The sequence below is a fragment of the Gracilinanus agilis genome, chromosome 1 (genome assembly GCF_016433145.1).
Source record: "Gracilinanus agilis isolate LMUSP501 chromosome 1, AgileGrace, whole genome shotgun sequence".
In the NCBI taxonomy this organism is placed as follows: Eukaryota; Metazoa; Chordata; class Mammalia; order Didelphimorphia; family Didelphidae; genus Gracilinanus; species Gracilinanus agilis.
In genome coordinates, this window is record NC_058130.1 from 724,508,754 (window position 1) to 724,526,151 (window position 17,398).

Genomic DNA, 17,398 nt, shown 5'->3' on the forward strand with positions numbered 1-17,398 from the left:
TTTCCACCCTTGCACAGAACCGGGTTCCCCTTTCTCCCCCTGCCCAGCCCCTCCCTAGTGCCCAGTTCTCTTATTCCTGCCTGAAGCCCCCCCCCCATTCTCCCCTTCACTATATCCAGTGCTCCCCATCATACCCTCCCACCCTGCACAGACCCCCAGTTCCCCATTCTCTGCTCTCTGCATAGCCCCGCCCTGCTGCTCCTATTCTCCCCTTCCCTCTCCCTCCCCAATTCCCCTGTTCTCCTTCCATCCTTTTCCTTCTGCCTAGCCCCTCACCAGCGCCCCATTCTTATTTTCCTTCCCTGTATAGTCTCTCCCCAGTACTTCCTTATCCTCTTTCCTTTCTTTCTTTGCTCAGTTCCCCAGCACCCCTATTCACTCCTCCCCCCTGCACAGCCTCTCCCCAGTGTCCCATTCTCCCTTTCCTCTCTGCACATCCTTTCATTTCTTTCTGCATTGTATTGTCCCAGGACCCCCTCCTCCTCCCTTTTCCTCCTACCTATGCTTAACCCCCTTTTCTAATATTGCCCTTCCCCTTCTCTCTTGGGTTGGGCCTCTCCTTTTGGGAAAGTAGTCTCCCTAGCATTGCCTCAGTTCTCCCACCTGTGATCCCCTTTCATTTCATTGCTACCTCTCTCCTCTGCCTAAGCTGCCCTTCTCTACCAAAGTTCAGCCCCCTTCTCCCCTGGCCCAGTCCTTTGTCCCATAACCACAGTTCTTATTTAGATCATGCTGCCAGCTGTCATCTCCCAAAGCTCTGTTAGCTTTATGTCCTAAGGCTCTGGCCTAATCCTCTTCCCCCATGCTACAAACCCAATTCTTCATTCCCTGCCCCCTTCCTCCCTCCTTAAGGCCTAGCTACCCTCACCTCAGAGGCAGGCCCAGGTTTTCTTCCCAACACCTTCTCCTTTCAGTGGTTCCTATCTTCACCCTACCCCTTGGCTTTCAGTTTCTCCTCTTTACTCTTGAAGGCCCAGATGCCTTCCTCCTTCTACAACCCCACTGTGTACCTGCAGGTAGAGGATGCCCTCTCCTATCTGGATCAGGTGAAGATCCGATTTGGAAGTGACCCTGCCACCTACAATGGCTTCCTAGAGATCATGAAAGAATTCAAGAGCCAAAGGTAATGATGCTGGAGTCCTTACATATGAATTAATGGACTCAAAGGCCCTGGCTACATCATTCTGTGATAGTCAAATGAGTCCTGAGCTGGGAAGTTAGGAAGCCTGGGTATTGGCCACTAGCTCACTATGTCAGAACATAGAATTAGGGCTGGAAGGGACCTAGAGAATATCCAGTCAAATTCAGTTTCATTTTTAGGACTTGGAAATTGAGATTCTGGTTAGGTAAATTGCCCAAATTCATACAAATAGAAAGGTATCATGGAGGAGTGGATAGAGTACTGAACTTGGGAGTCTAGAATACCTGAGTTCAAATCATTCTGAAATACATGCTAACTATTTTGTCCTGGCCAAGTCAATGAAGGTCTTCTAGTCTTAGTTTACTTTTCTGTAAAATGAGGATAATGATGCTTGCTAAGGCACTTCACTGTATAAAAAGTGCTCTGTGAATGTCACTTCTTACATGTTACATTTTGGATCTGAAACCAAGTTCTGTGCTAAGAGCTGGAGCTAAAAAAACAAATAAACTAAAACACAACCAGTCCTTGCTTTCAGGCATCTTACAATTCTAATGGGAAAGACATGTACATATATGCTTTTATGCAAGATATATACAAAAATATGGAGGTAACACCTTGGGAAGAAGGTTGGACTCTGAGCTGATCTTAAAAGAAGCCAGAAATTCTAAGAGGGAAAAGTAAAGCAGAAAACCATTCTAGGTATGGGGACAGCCAGGACAAAGGTATGGAGACAGGCTTTATGTAGTATTCGTAGTTAGCCTTGAGATTTACAGAGTAAACTGTAGATGTTATCTCATTTGATCCTCACAGCCCTTTGAAGTAAGTGCTTTTATTCCCATTTTGCGGATGAGAAAATGGAGGCAGAAAAAGGTCAAATAACTTTCTAGAGTCACAGAGCTAATAAATATCTCAGTTGAGAATTGAATCCCTTAGCTGCTTTTATGTAAGAAATGGCAAAGAGGTCGGTTGGGCTTGACCTTAAAAGTCTGCCAAAGGTAATGATCTATCAGAAGGATGAAAAGTTAGGAAGGGAACCGGTTGTGAGGAGGTTTAAATGGCAAACTGGATTTTATATCTGATCTTTGAATAGGGAGCAGCTAGAGTTTGAATGACCTGATTAGACCTGAACTCTATGGAGAGGGAGCCTGGGTTAGTGGGGAGATGCTGGAGGCTGGCAGGAGGAGTATAGGCCAGTTAGAGATCTTGCCTTGGTCTGAGACAGGGTTACTAAGCTGAATTTCAGTTTTCTTTTTGTTAAAAGGAGGAGGCTAGACTTTGATGGCCTCCAAAGCCCTTTCTAGTTTGTCTTCTGTGTTCTAGAAGATGTTGATGAGCGTCTTGATGTTTTTTAGTTTGGAAAAGGGGGTTAGAGAGAGGATTTCAAAGCCAAGGTCACCTTAGGATACCCATGGATTCTGGAGATGTACGAATGAGAAAATATTAAAGGTCTCCTGTTGGCCAAGCATTGTACTAGGTGCTGGGAATACAGATTTAAAAAATAAGTCCTTGCCCGTGAGCTTTACAAGATAGTGGTCATGAAAGGGAGTTTTGGTTTCACAAATCTATGGGATTGTGAATGGAGGTGTTGGGCATAGCTGTTTGGTGGCTATTTCAAGAGCAGAAGTTTGGTGAAGTGCGGAGCTCCAAGTTAGAGGAATTTGTACTCACCAGTAAGGAGGGCAGGATAGGTCTCAGGTCTGGTCTAGGGGGTCTTGGCATAGGAGAGAAGGGGAACTCAACATCTCTTTTTTTTGTTCTTTATTTCTGCCTTTATCATCCAGTTTTTGAAAAATTTACATTCCAGAATTGGAGGTATCCTTCTATTTTGGTATCCTCAGTGACAAAATGCCAGCACTCTGACAGGCTTAAAAAAATTAAAAAAAAAACAAAAACCCCTTACAATACACAGTGTATTGGTTCTAAGGCAGAAGAAGAGTGATAAGGGCTAGGCTGTGGGGGTTGAATGACTTGCCCAGGGGCACACAGCTAGGAAGTAGCTGAGGTCAAATTTGAACCCAGGACCTCCTGTGTTGCGACCTGGCTGTCAGTTCACTGAGCTGCCCCCCTCTGAGGGGCTTTAAAACTAATTTAATTCCAGTTAACCAACTTTTTGTAAATACTTAATATTTTCCAAGCATAGTGCTGGGCTCTTGCAACACAAGACAAAACAGAAACTATCTGTGTCCACAAAGGTCTTACCAGGTAATATAATAGTGACAGCTTGTCCTTCAAGACTTATGTTTTGCTTTCCTTATAACATCTCCATGAAGTGTATGTAATGTAAGCATGATTAGCCCCAATTAATAGAGAAGGAAATTGGCTTTGAGAGGTTGAATAAATGACTTGTCCAAGGTCATTTAGCTACCAAGTGTTAGAACTGGGATTTGAATCTAGGTTTTTCTGTCTCTGGGTCCATGCAGTACCTTTTCTGCTTCTGGGAGGGACTTCAGAACATAGCTTGGAGGATGCAAAGGATGCTGGCTTGTATGTTCTGGAGGTGTTTATGGGCTTCAGGAGAGCTTCTTCTCCATCAGATGCCTTTCTGAGTTACTCTTTGCCTGAAGGGAGAGAGATTCAAACAAGGTGGCCTGTAAGGAACATAAAATGCCAGCCCAACGGGACCTTAGAAGACCTTTCTGTTTTTCTAGTCTTCTTATGCTTTCCTCCCCTCCATGCCTTCTATGATCCAGGGATGCTGGCTTCTGGGCTGTGCTTTGTGTTCCCTCATGCCTCCAGTTCCCTTCCTCATCTCTTCCTCCATTCCTGGCTTCCTTCAAGTCTCAGCTAAGCCCTACCTTCATCAAGAAGACCTCCTTGGGCTCTTTTAAGGCTGGTGCCTTCCCTCTGAGGTTACTCCCAGGTTACTTTGTCTATACCTAGTTGTTTGTTTATTGTCTTCCCTTTAGACCAGAGGTCGGCAACATTTTGGCCGTGAGAGCCATAAATGCCACATTTTTTAAAATGTAATTTCATGAGAGCCGTACAGTGCTCACAGTGCGGCTCCTGTAACAGCGCCTGAAAAAAAATGGACTTTATGGCTCCTGCAGAAAGAGCCATATCTGGCCCTCAAAAGAGCCAGATATGGCTCAAGAGCCACACGTTGCCAACCCCTGCTTTAGACTGTGAGCCCCCTCAGGGCAGGGACTATCTTTTTCCTTTCTTTGTGTTCCTGTAAGTCAACGGAGTGGCATGTAGTAAGAACTTAATAAATGCTTTTTGCTGGCTTTGGGTGAATGCCCTGGGGCAGTGAGAAGAACCTTTAGAGACCCAGTACCTAAACTGCACTCTCATGCCCCTGTGAGCTCCCCACCTTCCCTGAGACTGGGGAGGGGAGAAGCTCTCCCATTGAGCTGCTGGGCGGAGGGACAGGTGATGGGAGAAATGTCCTTAGGCACCTGTGGAAAGGGGGAGGGAGCAGCCCCCTCTGGCACATGTGCCATATGTTTGCCAACATAGCCCTAAGGCTAGGAAGGCCCTTAGAATATGGACCATGTGCCAGGCCACAGCTTTTCATCTGCTTGATGAGGGAGCCATGCAGCTTGTCTAAAGGTACCTCTTGGGATGTAGGGGCCATTCTCTTGGCTTTGTTCCTGCCTAGGTGGCGGGGCTTTGCCTTCTCAAGAGGAGAGGGAATTAAGCGTTCCTAAAGCACCATGCACTGGGCCAAGTAAGCACTTGTACAAATTTCACCTTGTCATGGTTTCCGATGTGTTTTGTTTTAAACCGTCTGGGTTTACATTGTCTCATAGTAACTCTTTCTTTATAGTATACAGGGCATTCTTTGTCTTGTCCTCTGTTTCATAGTCAGGTGAGCCCTCCTCACACAGCAGGCCCTTCACTGGTTTCATAGAATTCAGTATGTAGTGGGAAGCAGAGACTCTGTAGCTCCTCATTGTTATGGGATTGGTTCTTGGAGAGTGGTGCTGAGGAATCATGAGATAGATGTAATCATGAAGGTCTGGGCCTCTAGCTTCTTATGGTGCCCCCAGTGTGCCACCTAGGCCCTGGAGTGGCCACTTGGAGGGCCAAGAGGTTCTGGGACTTACCTGCTTAGGTCCTTGGATGTGGGATCAAAACCCAGCTCTTTCTGCCTGCTTCTCTCTGCAGTTGCCAGCACTGTGGCACCTCTTTGTGTAGATGAGAGGCAGAGCCCTATAAGCTTTGGGGGTAAATCACAGACAGCTTGATTGTCATAGAGAGTTCATCGCTTAATGCTCCTGCCCACTCCAATTCTTCTTGTTTTAGCATTGATACTCCTGGCGTCATCAGGCGAGTGTCTCAGCTCTTCCATGAACACCCTGACCTCATTGTTGGATTCAACGCTTTCCTTCCTCTGGGATACAGGATAGAAATCCCAAAGAATGGCAAGTTAAGCATTCAGGCCCCGTTGACAAGTCAGGTATGTTGAGATGATTTGAGTGACTGAAGTGTGTCCAAATTATGTGCATAGATTTCTAAGGAGAACAGAATTTAGATCTCCATCATATGTGATGTGCTTTGATTTCAATTTAGAACACATTTTGCTACCTGGCCTCTGCTAATCAATTTTGGTTCAAACATTTTAAAAATAGATGGAACCACCCACTTAGGAAACTCAAAACAGTCAGTTCTGAGAATCTAAATCCTGGCTAGATGTTTTAGTTATGATAGTTATGATAGCTTTCGCATCATAGGTTGAGTCTTCAGAAATGTTTTTTTTTTTAATTTTTAATAGAAAGGAGTGTGCCAACATCTGTTGGCAAATGATTTCATTTTGTAACTTCCCTCATAAGTGCTTCAAGGAAACTTAAACATGTCTTCAGACATATTCTAGGTTGTTAAACTGTATTCAGGGAAAGAGCTAATAAAATGGCCCTTTATGGATGTGGGGTGACCCTGAGACTTTGAAGACTATATAAAGTAGGCCCAACTCTTTGGTACTTCCTAATAGCTCATCCCTAGGAGATTGATTATCAGAAGATTCCTCTTTCTGTCTGTAGCATCTTATAGAGACCATTTATTGGGCATGGAGAGATTTGGTGGAAGGAGGTGTGCATTGATTTAACTCACAGATTCTTTTTTTTTTTTTTTTTAATACTGTGTCTTTTTTTCTTGCCCAGACTGGAGGGGCAGGGGCTGCTCCTGTGCTTGATACTACTATTGACTGGCATAAGAGCTTTGACCTGTTCTCCTTGTTTATTCCTGGCCCATGCTCTCCTCCTTCCCAAGGGTTCACCATTTTAATGCAGTCTCAGAATGGTCGTCTGATTGGCTTAGGGCTTCTGAGCTCCAGCCCCACTAGCCCCAGGCTTTATGGTCCCTGCACTTGCAGGTGTTCACTAACATGCCTGGCCTTGGAGTCTTAGAGTTAAATATGTGCCAAGTTTTATATTTAAGTTATGAGTACTTGCTCCTTAGGAGCAAGAAATGTGATCCTACAGAATTGAGGATAGATCATGGAAGACCTGGAACAGCCATTAACAGACACTCCTACTCCTGGTGGTTCAATGCTCACTTCCCACTTGCCCTGCGCCTTTGTGGGATCCAAGCTGGGAGATCTGAACTGGATCTCTCTTGGTGCCCACATGAAAGTGATGGTACAATACTTGCACCTCACTGTGTTTTTTTATGAAGATCAAGTGAGACTTAATTTATGTTAAGCTTTTTATAAACATATATAAAAGCTTTTACTCTGATTTTGGACAAGTTCCTCTTTGGCCTTTAGTTTCTCCATCTGTAAAAAGAGAGAGGTGAGTGACTTCTGGACTTCTAGATGACTTCTGGAAAATCTTATCTTTCCAAGTTAAGGGGATAACTGTAAGGATTTGTGTTAAAAAAATGGGATGATGGTGTGTATGGTAGTGGGGAGGAATCATTTTTATTTTAGGTCAAAGATAGACTGCTGCATTTGCTATCATTTCCTCAGAAATCTGCTTCTCCATTTTAAAAAGAAATTTGGAGGCATGTGACTATGGACTTATGAAGAGAGTATTCATGTTTATAACAGTAGGCCCAGAATTCAGAGTTTGTGCTTCTTAAAAAGAAATCATTACGGGATTTATCTTGTGAGAAATTAGGATTTGAGAATAGCACCGCTGTACATATTTTTGTGGAGTAGGTACTTTCTCTACAGATGTAGATTATATTCCCTCCTCTCCTCCCCCCGCCCCTTAGATTGCATGACTTGTATCTATCTTCCAGAAAGGAATGAGGAATATTCTGGAGATCACAATACCACAGTTTGTTCAGCCATTCCCCAAATGATGGACCATCCCTTCAGTTCCTAATTTCATGGAGTCCAGTTTGACTCTTTTTTTAAATTAAGAAATGTTTTTCAACTTTTAATAAACATATTTTATTTTGTCAATTAAATGTAATAACAAATGTCTACATAAGTTTTTCAAAGTTATATGATCCAAATGATCTCTCTCCCTTTCTTTTACCTCCTTCTACAGCTGGCACTAATTTGATCTGAGTTTATACATGCATTATTGTGCAAAACATTTACATATTGTTCATTTTTGTAAGAGAATAATCATATAAAACCTAAACCTCTAAACTAAAGTAAAAAATGTCATGCTTTCATCTGCATTCCAACTCTAATAGTTGTTTCTCTGAAGGTAGATAGCATACTTTTATCCTAAATTCTGCAGAATTGTTCTGGATCATATCATTGCTAATCTTTCAGTGGTTCATTTCCACAATATTGCTAATACTGTGTACAGCATTTTCTTGGATCTGCTTATTTCACTCTGCATCAATTCATGTAGGTCTTTCCAGCTCTTTCTGAAATCATCCTGTTCATCATTTCTTACAGCACAATAGTATTCCATCACCCTCATATACCACAGTTTGTTCAGCCATTTCTCAGTTGATGGATATCCTTTCAATTTCCAATTCTTTGCCACCACAAAAAGAGCTGCTATAAATATTTTTGTACAAGTAGGTCCTTTCTCCCCCTTTAAAAAAAAACAAACAAAACTATTTGGCAGACCTAGTAGTGTGGTATCACTGGATCAAAGGGTATGCATTGTTTTATAGCCCCTTGGGCATAGTTCCAAATTGCCCTCCAGAATGGTTGGATCAGTTCACAACTCCACCAGCAATATCTCAATTGTTTTTGGTTTTTTTAAACCCTTACCTTCTGTCTTAGAATCAATACTTTATATTGGTTCTAAGACAGAAGAGTGATAAGGGCTAGGCAATCAGAGTTAAGTGACTTGCCCAGGGTCATACAACTAGAGCGTGTCTGAGGCCAGATTTGAACCCAGGACTGCCCATCTCTAGGCCTGGCTCTCCATCCACTGAGCCAGCCAGCTACCCCCCTTCCTTCTGTCTTATTGTATCCTCATTGTTTTCGTCAGATTAGGAATAATGTTGCACAGCGGGATAGAACATTTCAGGGGGCCTGCATCTGGCCCGCCTGCCGTAGTTTGCCCATCACTGCTCTAAATTATTGTTACCCTAATATGTGGTTTTTTGTTTTTGATAAGGTGATAATATTTTGTGGCTGAGTCAGTTTCTATGCTCTTACCTCTTCTTGAATACTTTTATACTGGTAAGAATGTACAATCTTTAAGAAATGGTGATAAGAGCTGATAGCTTAACATTTTTTCCATGTTCCACCTTTAGTGCCAACAGTTTATTTAAATAGGTTGAATTGGAATTCTCATAATTGTATGCCACTGCCATCTTTTTAAAAATTTTCTTATTTGGTGTTGATTTGGTCCTTTTGTCTAACAGTTAGACTCTAACTTCACAAAGATAGCTGATACAGAAATAATTCTTTCATTAGTATTTAGTTACTCTCCTTAAAAATTAAATTTTATTTCTTTTAATTAAACATTTATTTTTTCTTTCCTGTCCCTTCTGTCCTCAGGGGTAGAGGAAACCATCTTGTAACAAATATGCATAGGTAAGAAAAGCAGAAACCCAAAGGCCATGTCCAATAACATATATGCCACATTCTGCACTCAGTTTATCATCTTTATATCAGAAGTGGGTAGTATAGCATATCATGGGTTCTGTGGAATTATAACTGGTCATTTTATTGGTTAGATTTCTTCAGGCTTTTAAAAGTTTTCGTATTTTACAATTTTGTTAATATATACATTGTTTTTCTGCTTTTGCTCACTTTATTCTACATTAATTCAAACAAAGGTTTCTCTGAAACTATCTCTTTTTTTATTTTTTATAGCAAAATAGTATTCCATTACATTCATATACTGTGATTTGTTCAGACATTCTCTAATTGATGGGGACCTCATTTTCCAAATCTTTGCCACAACAAAAAGAGTTCCTATAAATATTTTTGTATGTATGTATGTATTCTTTTCAACTTTATTTGATCTCTGGAATATAGACCTTAGAAGTTTTATCACTAGGATTGTTAGGTGGCATAGTAGATAGTACTGGACCTGAAGTCAGGAAAACTTATCTTCCTGAGTTCATATTTGGCCTCAGACACTTGCTATGTGACCCTCAGCAGATTACTCAACCCTGTTGGCCTCAATTTCCTTATTTGTAAAATGAGATAGAAAAGGAAATGGCAAGTCACCCCAGTATCTTTGCCAAGAAAACTCCAAATGGGGTCATGAAGAGTTGGACATGACTGAAACAACTGAACAATGGTGATATCAATGAATCAGAGGGTACATACATTTTTTTTAAACATTTATTAATATTCATTTTTAACATGGTTACATGATTTATGCTCCTACTTTCCCCTTCAACCCCCGCTGTCCCCCACCCATGGCCAATGCACATTTCCACTGGTTTTAACATGTGTCATTGATCAAGACCTATTTCCAAATTGTAGATAGTTGCATTGGTATGGTAGTTTCGAGTCTACATCCCCAATCATGTCCGCCTCAACCCATGCGTTCAAGCAGTTGTTTTTCTTATATGTTTCCTCTCCTGCAGTTCTTCCTCTGAATGTGGGTAGTGTTCTTTACCATAAATCCCTCAGAACTGTCCTGGGTTATTGCTTTCTGCTGGTACAGAAGTGGTACATACATTTTAATGACACTGGATATAGTTCCATATTGTTTTACAGAATGGCTGTATTATTTAGCTCTGTTAGCAGTGCATTATGTGCCTGTTTTTCTGTACTTTCTCTAGCATTTGCCATTTTCCTTTTTGTAAACTTTGCCAATCTGATGGATATAAGGTGGAACTTCAGAATTGCTTTAATTTTCTCTTCTCTAATTATTAGTGATTCGGAGAATCTTTTCCTGTGGCTGTTAATGGTTTGGATTTCTTCCCTTGAGAACTGCCTGTTCCTCTCCTTTGACCATTTATTAATTGGGAATGGCCCTTAGTCTTATAAATTAGCGTAAATTCCTTACATGTCTTGGAAATGAGACATTTATCAGAGAAATTTGCTGCAAATGTTTTTCCATTTAAAAGTTTTCCTTCTAATTTTAGCTGAATTGATTTTGTTTGCAAACCCTTTTAAATTTTATGTAGTTAAAATTGTCCATTTTATCTTTTGTAATGTTCTCTATCTCATTACCTTTTGTTTTTTTGTAGTTTCATTTCCGTTTCAGAAGTTAGTTTCATTTTTTCTGAGGCTGTTGGGTTTTGCTATATGCACCCCCTTTTGACTTCTTGAAAAAGTATGATATATAGGCATGAGAGCTTTGAGTGATATGCTAGTCCAGGGGTTGGCAACGTATGGCTCTTGAGCCATATCTGGCTCTTTTGAGGGCTAGATATAGCTTTTTCTGCAGGAGCCATAAAGTCAATTTTTTTTTTCAGGCGCTGTTACAGGAGTGCGCACTGTGAGTACTGTACAGCTCTCATGTAATTACATTTTTAAAAATGTGGCGTTTATGGCTCTCACGGCCAAAAAGGTTGCCGACCCCTGCACTAGTCTATGGCCTCCTTTTCTTAATCCAAAATCTTCTCTTCTGATAGGTTTTCCTTTTCCTCTGTTTCCCCTTCACATTCAAATTACAGAGTATTAAGGTACATGAGAAATTGATTTGAAAGATCTTTTCAAGTTCTTCATAGAATTTGCTCCTCCTTTGCTCTCCTTATCATATCAGCCCATTGGATATAGATGCCTTTGTGGCCTTTTTGCTTATGCTTCTGATAAATAAAGTCAAGGATCTCATAAAATTATGTTTCTTATTGCCTTTGGATCCACAGTAAAATCAGTTCTTGTCAGTTCCTGTCTTCAATGGCTCAAGAAAATGTAACCATAATTTGTTTTGTTATAATGAAAATGCCAAAAATGAAGTGAGTGAAGAAGCTTTTATTAAGCTAATTATTAAACTAATTCACTCTGTGCCTAGCATTGCAAAGTGCTGGGGACACCAAGATAAAGAATGTCCTTTCCCTCAAGGAGCTTACCTGCTCATTGGCAGAAACAACACATATAGGGGACTCCTGGTCATAGTTTAGGAAATATTTTTAGATGTTTTGGTTTAGGAAATTACAGGGATGGTGTGTGGAATCATGTGAGTTGATTGATATGCATGTCCAGTAGCAATAGTGGAATTGATTTTCATCTGACTAAGTGAAGGGAGGTGGGAAGAAGGTAAAAAGATGGTTTGAATGGAATATAAAATATGACTGGGGCCAACTAGATTTATTAGACCAGATGAATTTATACTCATTAATCAGGATTTTATAGGGCAGGCTTTCCAAAGCTGAGTGGGTTAAATTATCTGGGGTATGGAATCTGGAGGTCTACAGGGGTCCATGGCAGGTGGGTTCATTCTCTTTAGTTACATGTCAGCTTGTTTGCTACTAGATGAAAATTTGACATTTAGAAGTTAATATTTAATTTAGATCACATTTAGAACTTAATATTTATAAATGGACTAAATACTGTTTGAGTCACATTTTTGTAATTGCTTACATATCTATGACTTTATAAAATATTTTCCTCATTTCCTTGTGAGGCTGATATTACAAGCATGATTTCCTTGATTTTGACCCTTACTCTGCTTCCCAAGGCTTTTAATCAGTAGTGGTGATAATGATAATTCATAGTTATGTAGCTCTGTAAGGTTTACTTTCTTTACAACAGTCCTATGAGGTAGAAGTACAGATACTATTATCCCCATTTTATAGATGAAGGAGCTAAGGGTTAGATGTTAAGTTATCACACAGCCAGTTAGTGTAAGAGTGTTAGAGCTGGGGTTTAAAACCTTAAAAAAAAAAAAAAAGCTTTCTCCAGTTCCATTTTTTCCCTCTATTACACCATGCTGTTTTTCTCAGACAATCTCATATGTAGAGAAATGCTTTTCAAAGTAGAAACAATTGTGTGATTGCAAGGTATTGTTATTGTTTGCTAGGAAAAGGTGGGAATCAAAGGAATTAAATTGAGCTCCATACTGTGAAAATGCATTTTAGTGCTCTCTGAATGTTCCAGTAACTGGATTTTCATAGTTGGATCTTGACAGAAAATAAAGTCTTAAATTCAGAGAGAACTATAAATACTTGTAGTTACTGCCCTCCTTTATTTGAGACCTACTTTCAAAGTGACTGTAAGTGATTTTTTCATTTTTTTGTCTTCAAATAGCTTAAGAGAAGACAGTACATTGACACTAAGGAGGGAATTGTGGGAAATTCCATTTTATAGCTTCTGAACTGAGGGTTTTTATTCCTCCCATACCCTGATATTAAAGTACACAGTCTTCCATGAATTCTCCCATTGTTGCTTCCTGTGTTAGCTGTAGCATTTCTTGATGTTTACTCTGTGTCGGGCATTGTGCTATGCTTTACATATATTATCTCATTTGATCTTAACCATAATCCTTTGAGGTAGGTGCTGTTGTTATCCCCATTTTACAGAAGAGGAAACCGAGGTAGACTGTTGTTAAGTGACTTGCTTAGGCAAACAGCTAGTAAGTGTCTGAGACATGATTCAAACTTAAGTTTTCTCGACTTCAGACGCAACCCTCTATCCATTGTAGCACCAGCTGCTTCTCGAGAGAAAGTATAATATATGTTAAAGCTGAAAGTGAACTTAGAATACAGAATGTCAAAGCTGGATGGGATTTCAAACTGTAGAAGGAACCTTATAGATCTAGCCAAGCCTACTCAAGAGTTATAACATCTGAGGCATTAGAAAGGACTTTGAAGGCATGTAGGCCATTTCTGAAATCCCTTCTGTAGCATGTCTGTGAGGAGTCATCTATTCTCTCCTTGAAGGTCTTGAGCAATGGGAAACTCATTGCTTCTGAAGGCAACCTATCCCTCTTTTGAAAGCTCTATTTGCTAGGAAGCTTTTTTTCTTTACATACAGCAAAAGTCTGCCTCCATTGCTCCTAGTTTTGCTCTCTGGGATAAGCAGAGCAAAGCTAATCCTTCTTTTATATGATAGCCCTTTAGATGGCTCCCTAATATTTCTTTTTCTCCTGTTAAACATGCCAGTTCCTTCAGCCACTTCTTACATGACTTGCTTTTCAGTCTTCCCACCATCCTGGATTCGCTCTATTTTGTTAATATCCTTCTTAAAATATTCTCAGACCTGAATGATAATCTAAACATTGTCTGACCAGCAAAGAATACAGTGGGGCTCTTACTTCTCTTTTCTGAATAGTGTCTTTAATGGATCCAAAGATTGTTTTTGTTTTTTTCCAGTTGAATTTGCAGTGCGTGCAAAGCTCCAGATTTTTTTTAAGAATTGTTGCTGAATAACCTTTCCCTGGCCCTGTACTTGTACAGTTGATTTTTTGAATCTAAGTGTAAGATTTTACATTTATTCCTATTGTATTTCATGGCACCAGACTTGGCCCATCAGCTTAACCTGTCAAGAACTCTTGGGTTCTATCTGCCATTCAATATGTTAACTTTCCCCTTCAGCTTTGTGTAATGCCATTTGAAGATTTGATAAGCATGCCATCTGTGCCATCAGTCAAATCACTGATAAAAATTGCCAAGTGCTGAGACAGATTTCTGGACCCTTCCACTACAGGCCTAGTTCCAAACATGACATGAACAATGACTACCTTGGGGGTCTAACAATCATACACTGAGTTACAAATCCGTTTGATTATACTGCTATCTACTGCTCTTCTCCATCTAGCCCACCAGACTAGCATGAGCCTTTGCAAAATGTCCTGCTTGAATTTAATGAATGAATGGAATTGTTAATTAAGCACTTACTATGTGCAAAGTGCTGGGTATACAAATGGAAGAATAACATAGCCTTTGCTTTAGAGGAGTTTATATTCTCATGAGGGAGGCCACACACATGGAGGAATTGGGCTGATGTCAGATGGAAATTTAGGCATTAACTCTACCACATTCTCTTCTTTTGCTTTTATAGCTATCTTGTCTTCTCTCAGAATGAGCCAAGTCTGGCAGGACCTGTTCTTGATGAGTTAGGCTATTTCCTTTTGGTCACTAGTTCCCTTCCTCCCTTTCTAAATGGCTCCAAATCATTCCCTTAGTAATTGTAGAATTTCAAAAAGCATCCTAGTCAAGCTTATACCTTGGAGACTGTCTTCCACCTTTGGGAATTGGGACAACATTTGCCCATCTCTAGCCCTCCAGGCCTTTTCCCTCTCTGGGATTTTTTACAGATTACCAATAGGGGCACAGCCATCACACCTTCTCATGCTTTCCAATGCAAGAATGTTGTTCAGACTCACTGGGGGACTTGAATTCATTTCACTGATTGTAGAATTCAGCTTTCTCTTAAGTATTTTTTGTTTTGTCTTTACCAGTTTAAAGATCATTGTCCTTAGCATAGGAAACAGAAGCCAACAGAATTTTGTTGTTTGCTTTCTTGTCAACCTGTTTTGAGGAGAGATCATTTCACTTCCTGCCCCCAACCTCAATAAGAAAGCCCTTTGTGTTGTCCTTAGTATTCCTAACCACTTATGGCTCTTTTTTTAGCTTAGTGTTTCTGATATTTCTTATAGGACTATTTTTTCTTTCTTCATTGTTTATCATTTCCATACTCTCGCTTTTTGTCTTCTATAGTATGCACCATTTGGTAAATTTTTAGCTATTTTTGTAACTAACTTGGGTCTTCTTCATAGGCTCATGAAGCCTATGGAGTATTTCATTACCATGATGCAGTTGATCAAACCCTAATGTTTGCTAGTACAAACAAGATTGATCCTTAATCATAGCATTTCAGAGTTGGAAGGGACATCTAGTCTAACTTAACTGCCCTCAAGGAGTTTATAATTTAATACAATCCAGTAGCTAACATCAAAGCAAATATATGCAAAGCAAGCTATATGCAGAAAAAGTAGGAAATAATTAGAAGAGAGAAGGATTAAGAAGGATTGGGGAAGGATCCCATCTCCAACATACTTGACAAGAGGTCACCCAATCCTTGTTTGAAGACTCCCTGTGTGTGTAAAGTTCACCTTTTTGGCCTAGTTATTTCCTCTTTGGCCCATGACTTGAATTGCTCTTCCAAGTAACAGCCTTTCACATACTTGAACTTTCAAGCTGCTATCAAGCTGACCTTTACTTGTACCCTCTAACCTAGTCTTTTTGTCAGGCTAGAGCAATGGTTCCCAAACTTTTTTGGCTTACCCCTACCCTTTCCAGAAAAAAATATTACTTAGTGCCCCCGTCACATACTATCACTGCCCCCTTACAGTTGTTCACCGCCCCCAAATGTGGTCATCACTGCCGCCTGGATTGCTCCAGCATCCACCAGGGGGCAGTGGTGCACATTTTGGGAATCACTGGGCTAGACATTCTCATCTCATCTCCCTTCCTTAGATATTCTCTAGCTTGTCAATGTCTTTTTTAATATGTGAAACTAAACATAGCACTCCAGATGTGATCTCACCGCAACAAAATAGTTTCAGCCTTTTTCCTCTCTTCCCTCCCTCCTTCCCATCTCCCCCCAAATTCTTAACATTCCTACCCCCTAACAACAAGTCCCCTTGTTAAATGAGAATCGGTCCAGAATACTGAGTTCCTCTTGGAGAAGTACTTCTACCTTTTGCAATAAGATCCAATTCATTGTAGATGATTGCATTTTATGAGAAAGAGCTTCAGTAGAGAGCTATTCTGATCCACATCATAAAGGAATTTCATCTAATACCATCTACACAACCAATAACTGACCTTGGCTTGAATTCTGACCTAGTTTATTCTACTTTTGTGTAGCTCTAATTGCTAGGAAATTTTTTTCCTTACATTAAACCTAATTTGCCTCTTAAGATAATCAGTAAGCACTCATTAAGCTTCTACCATTTCCCAAGTACTTCTAGGCACTTGGGGATATAGAGGTAGAAATGAAATGAGCCCTGACCTGAAAGAACTTGGATTCTGTTGGAGGGGCAATATGTGCACCTAGGTATAGGACCAGATCCTAGACCTGAATCTGTGATCACTGGTACATGTGATTCCTGTGTGAGAAAACACCCTCTGCTTATTCAGATTCAGATTAGCACCTTCTGTGTAACTTGTAGTCTTAGATAGAGTTGGCTCAGAGCAAGGTTAAGTGATTTTCCCAAGGTCTCTTTTGTCTCAGAGGTGAGACTTAAACTCAGAAATTCCTGGCTTTGAGATAACTTCTCTATCTCTCATAAGTATGTACAAAATAAATATAAAGTAATTTCAGGGGAAAGGAATCATAGTAAAGCCCTAGTGTAGGTGGAAATATCATTTGGGTTGAGCTTGGAAAGAAACCAGGGATTCTGTGAAGCAGAGCTGAGGAGGAGATGTAAGGTCACCTGTGAAGAACAGCAGGAAGGCCTGTCTTGCTGGACTGTAGTGCTGTAAGAGGAGTAATTAGTAATTAGTCTAGAAAGGCAGATCCAAGGTGTGAAGGGCTTAAATGCAAAATAAGCAGTTTATACGTACTCTATGAGGTAACAGGGAGCCAGGATCATTTATTGAGCAGTAATATGGCATGACACCTGTTCTTCAAGAGTGATATCACTTTGTCAATTATACCAAGGATGCCTTAGAGAAGGGAAGAGAATTGAGGCAGGGGAACAGTTCAGTCAGCTCCCGTAGTTTAGAGGAGAGGTGATGAGGCCCTAGCTTGGTGGCTGAGTATATGGAAGGGGACAGATGTGAGGCATGTTGTGAAGGTAGAATGAGTATAAATCTTTTAGGTACTGTTTGGATTTGGGGGATGAAGGAGAGAATGGAGTAGAGGATGACTTGAGATTGGGAACCTGGGGAACCAAATGATTGTATTAGCCCTGACAGAAATAGAGAACGTCCTGAGTGATTGGCTTTTCTGTTGACACAGAAAGCTTTGACACACGTCTAGTTAGTTGAAGTCCCTTACCCCTGCTTTAGTGTCTCTCCTCATGCCCACCTTGTGATCTAGATTCT

At 40.5% G+C, this 17,398-nt stretch overlaps 1 protein-coding gene across 1 annotated transcript in view; it reads left to right on the forward strand.

The window, feature by feature from the left end:
• The window catches only part of SIN3B (SIN3 transcription regulator family member B), a 61,297-nt gene that overhangs the window by 783 nt on the left and 43,116 nt on the right, over positions 1–17,398 (forward strand). Inside the window, exons 2-3 of the mRNA XM_044671643.1 lie at positions 1,017–1,123; positions 5,387–5,540. Of these exons, the coding sequence (XP_044527578.1) occupies positions 1,017–1,123; positions 5,387–5,540 (261 nt within the window). The remainder of the gene's footprint in view (positions 1–1,016; positions 1,124–5,386; positions 5,541–17,398) is intronic.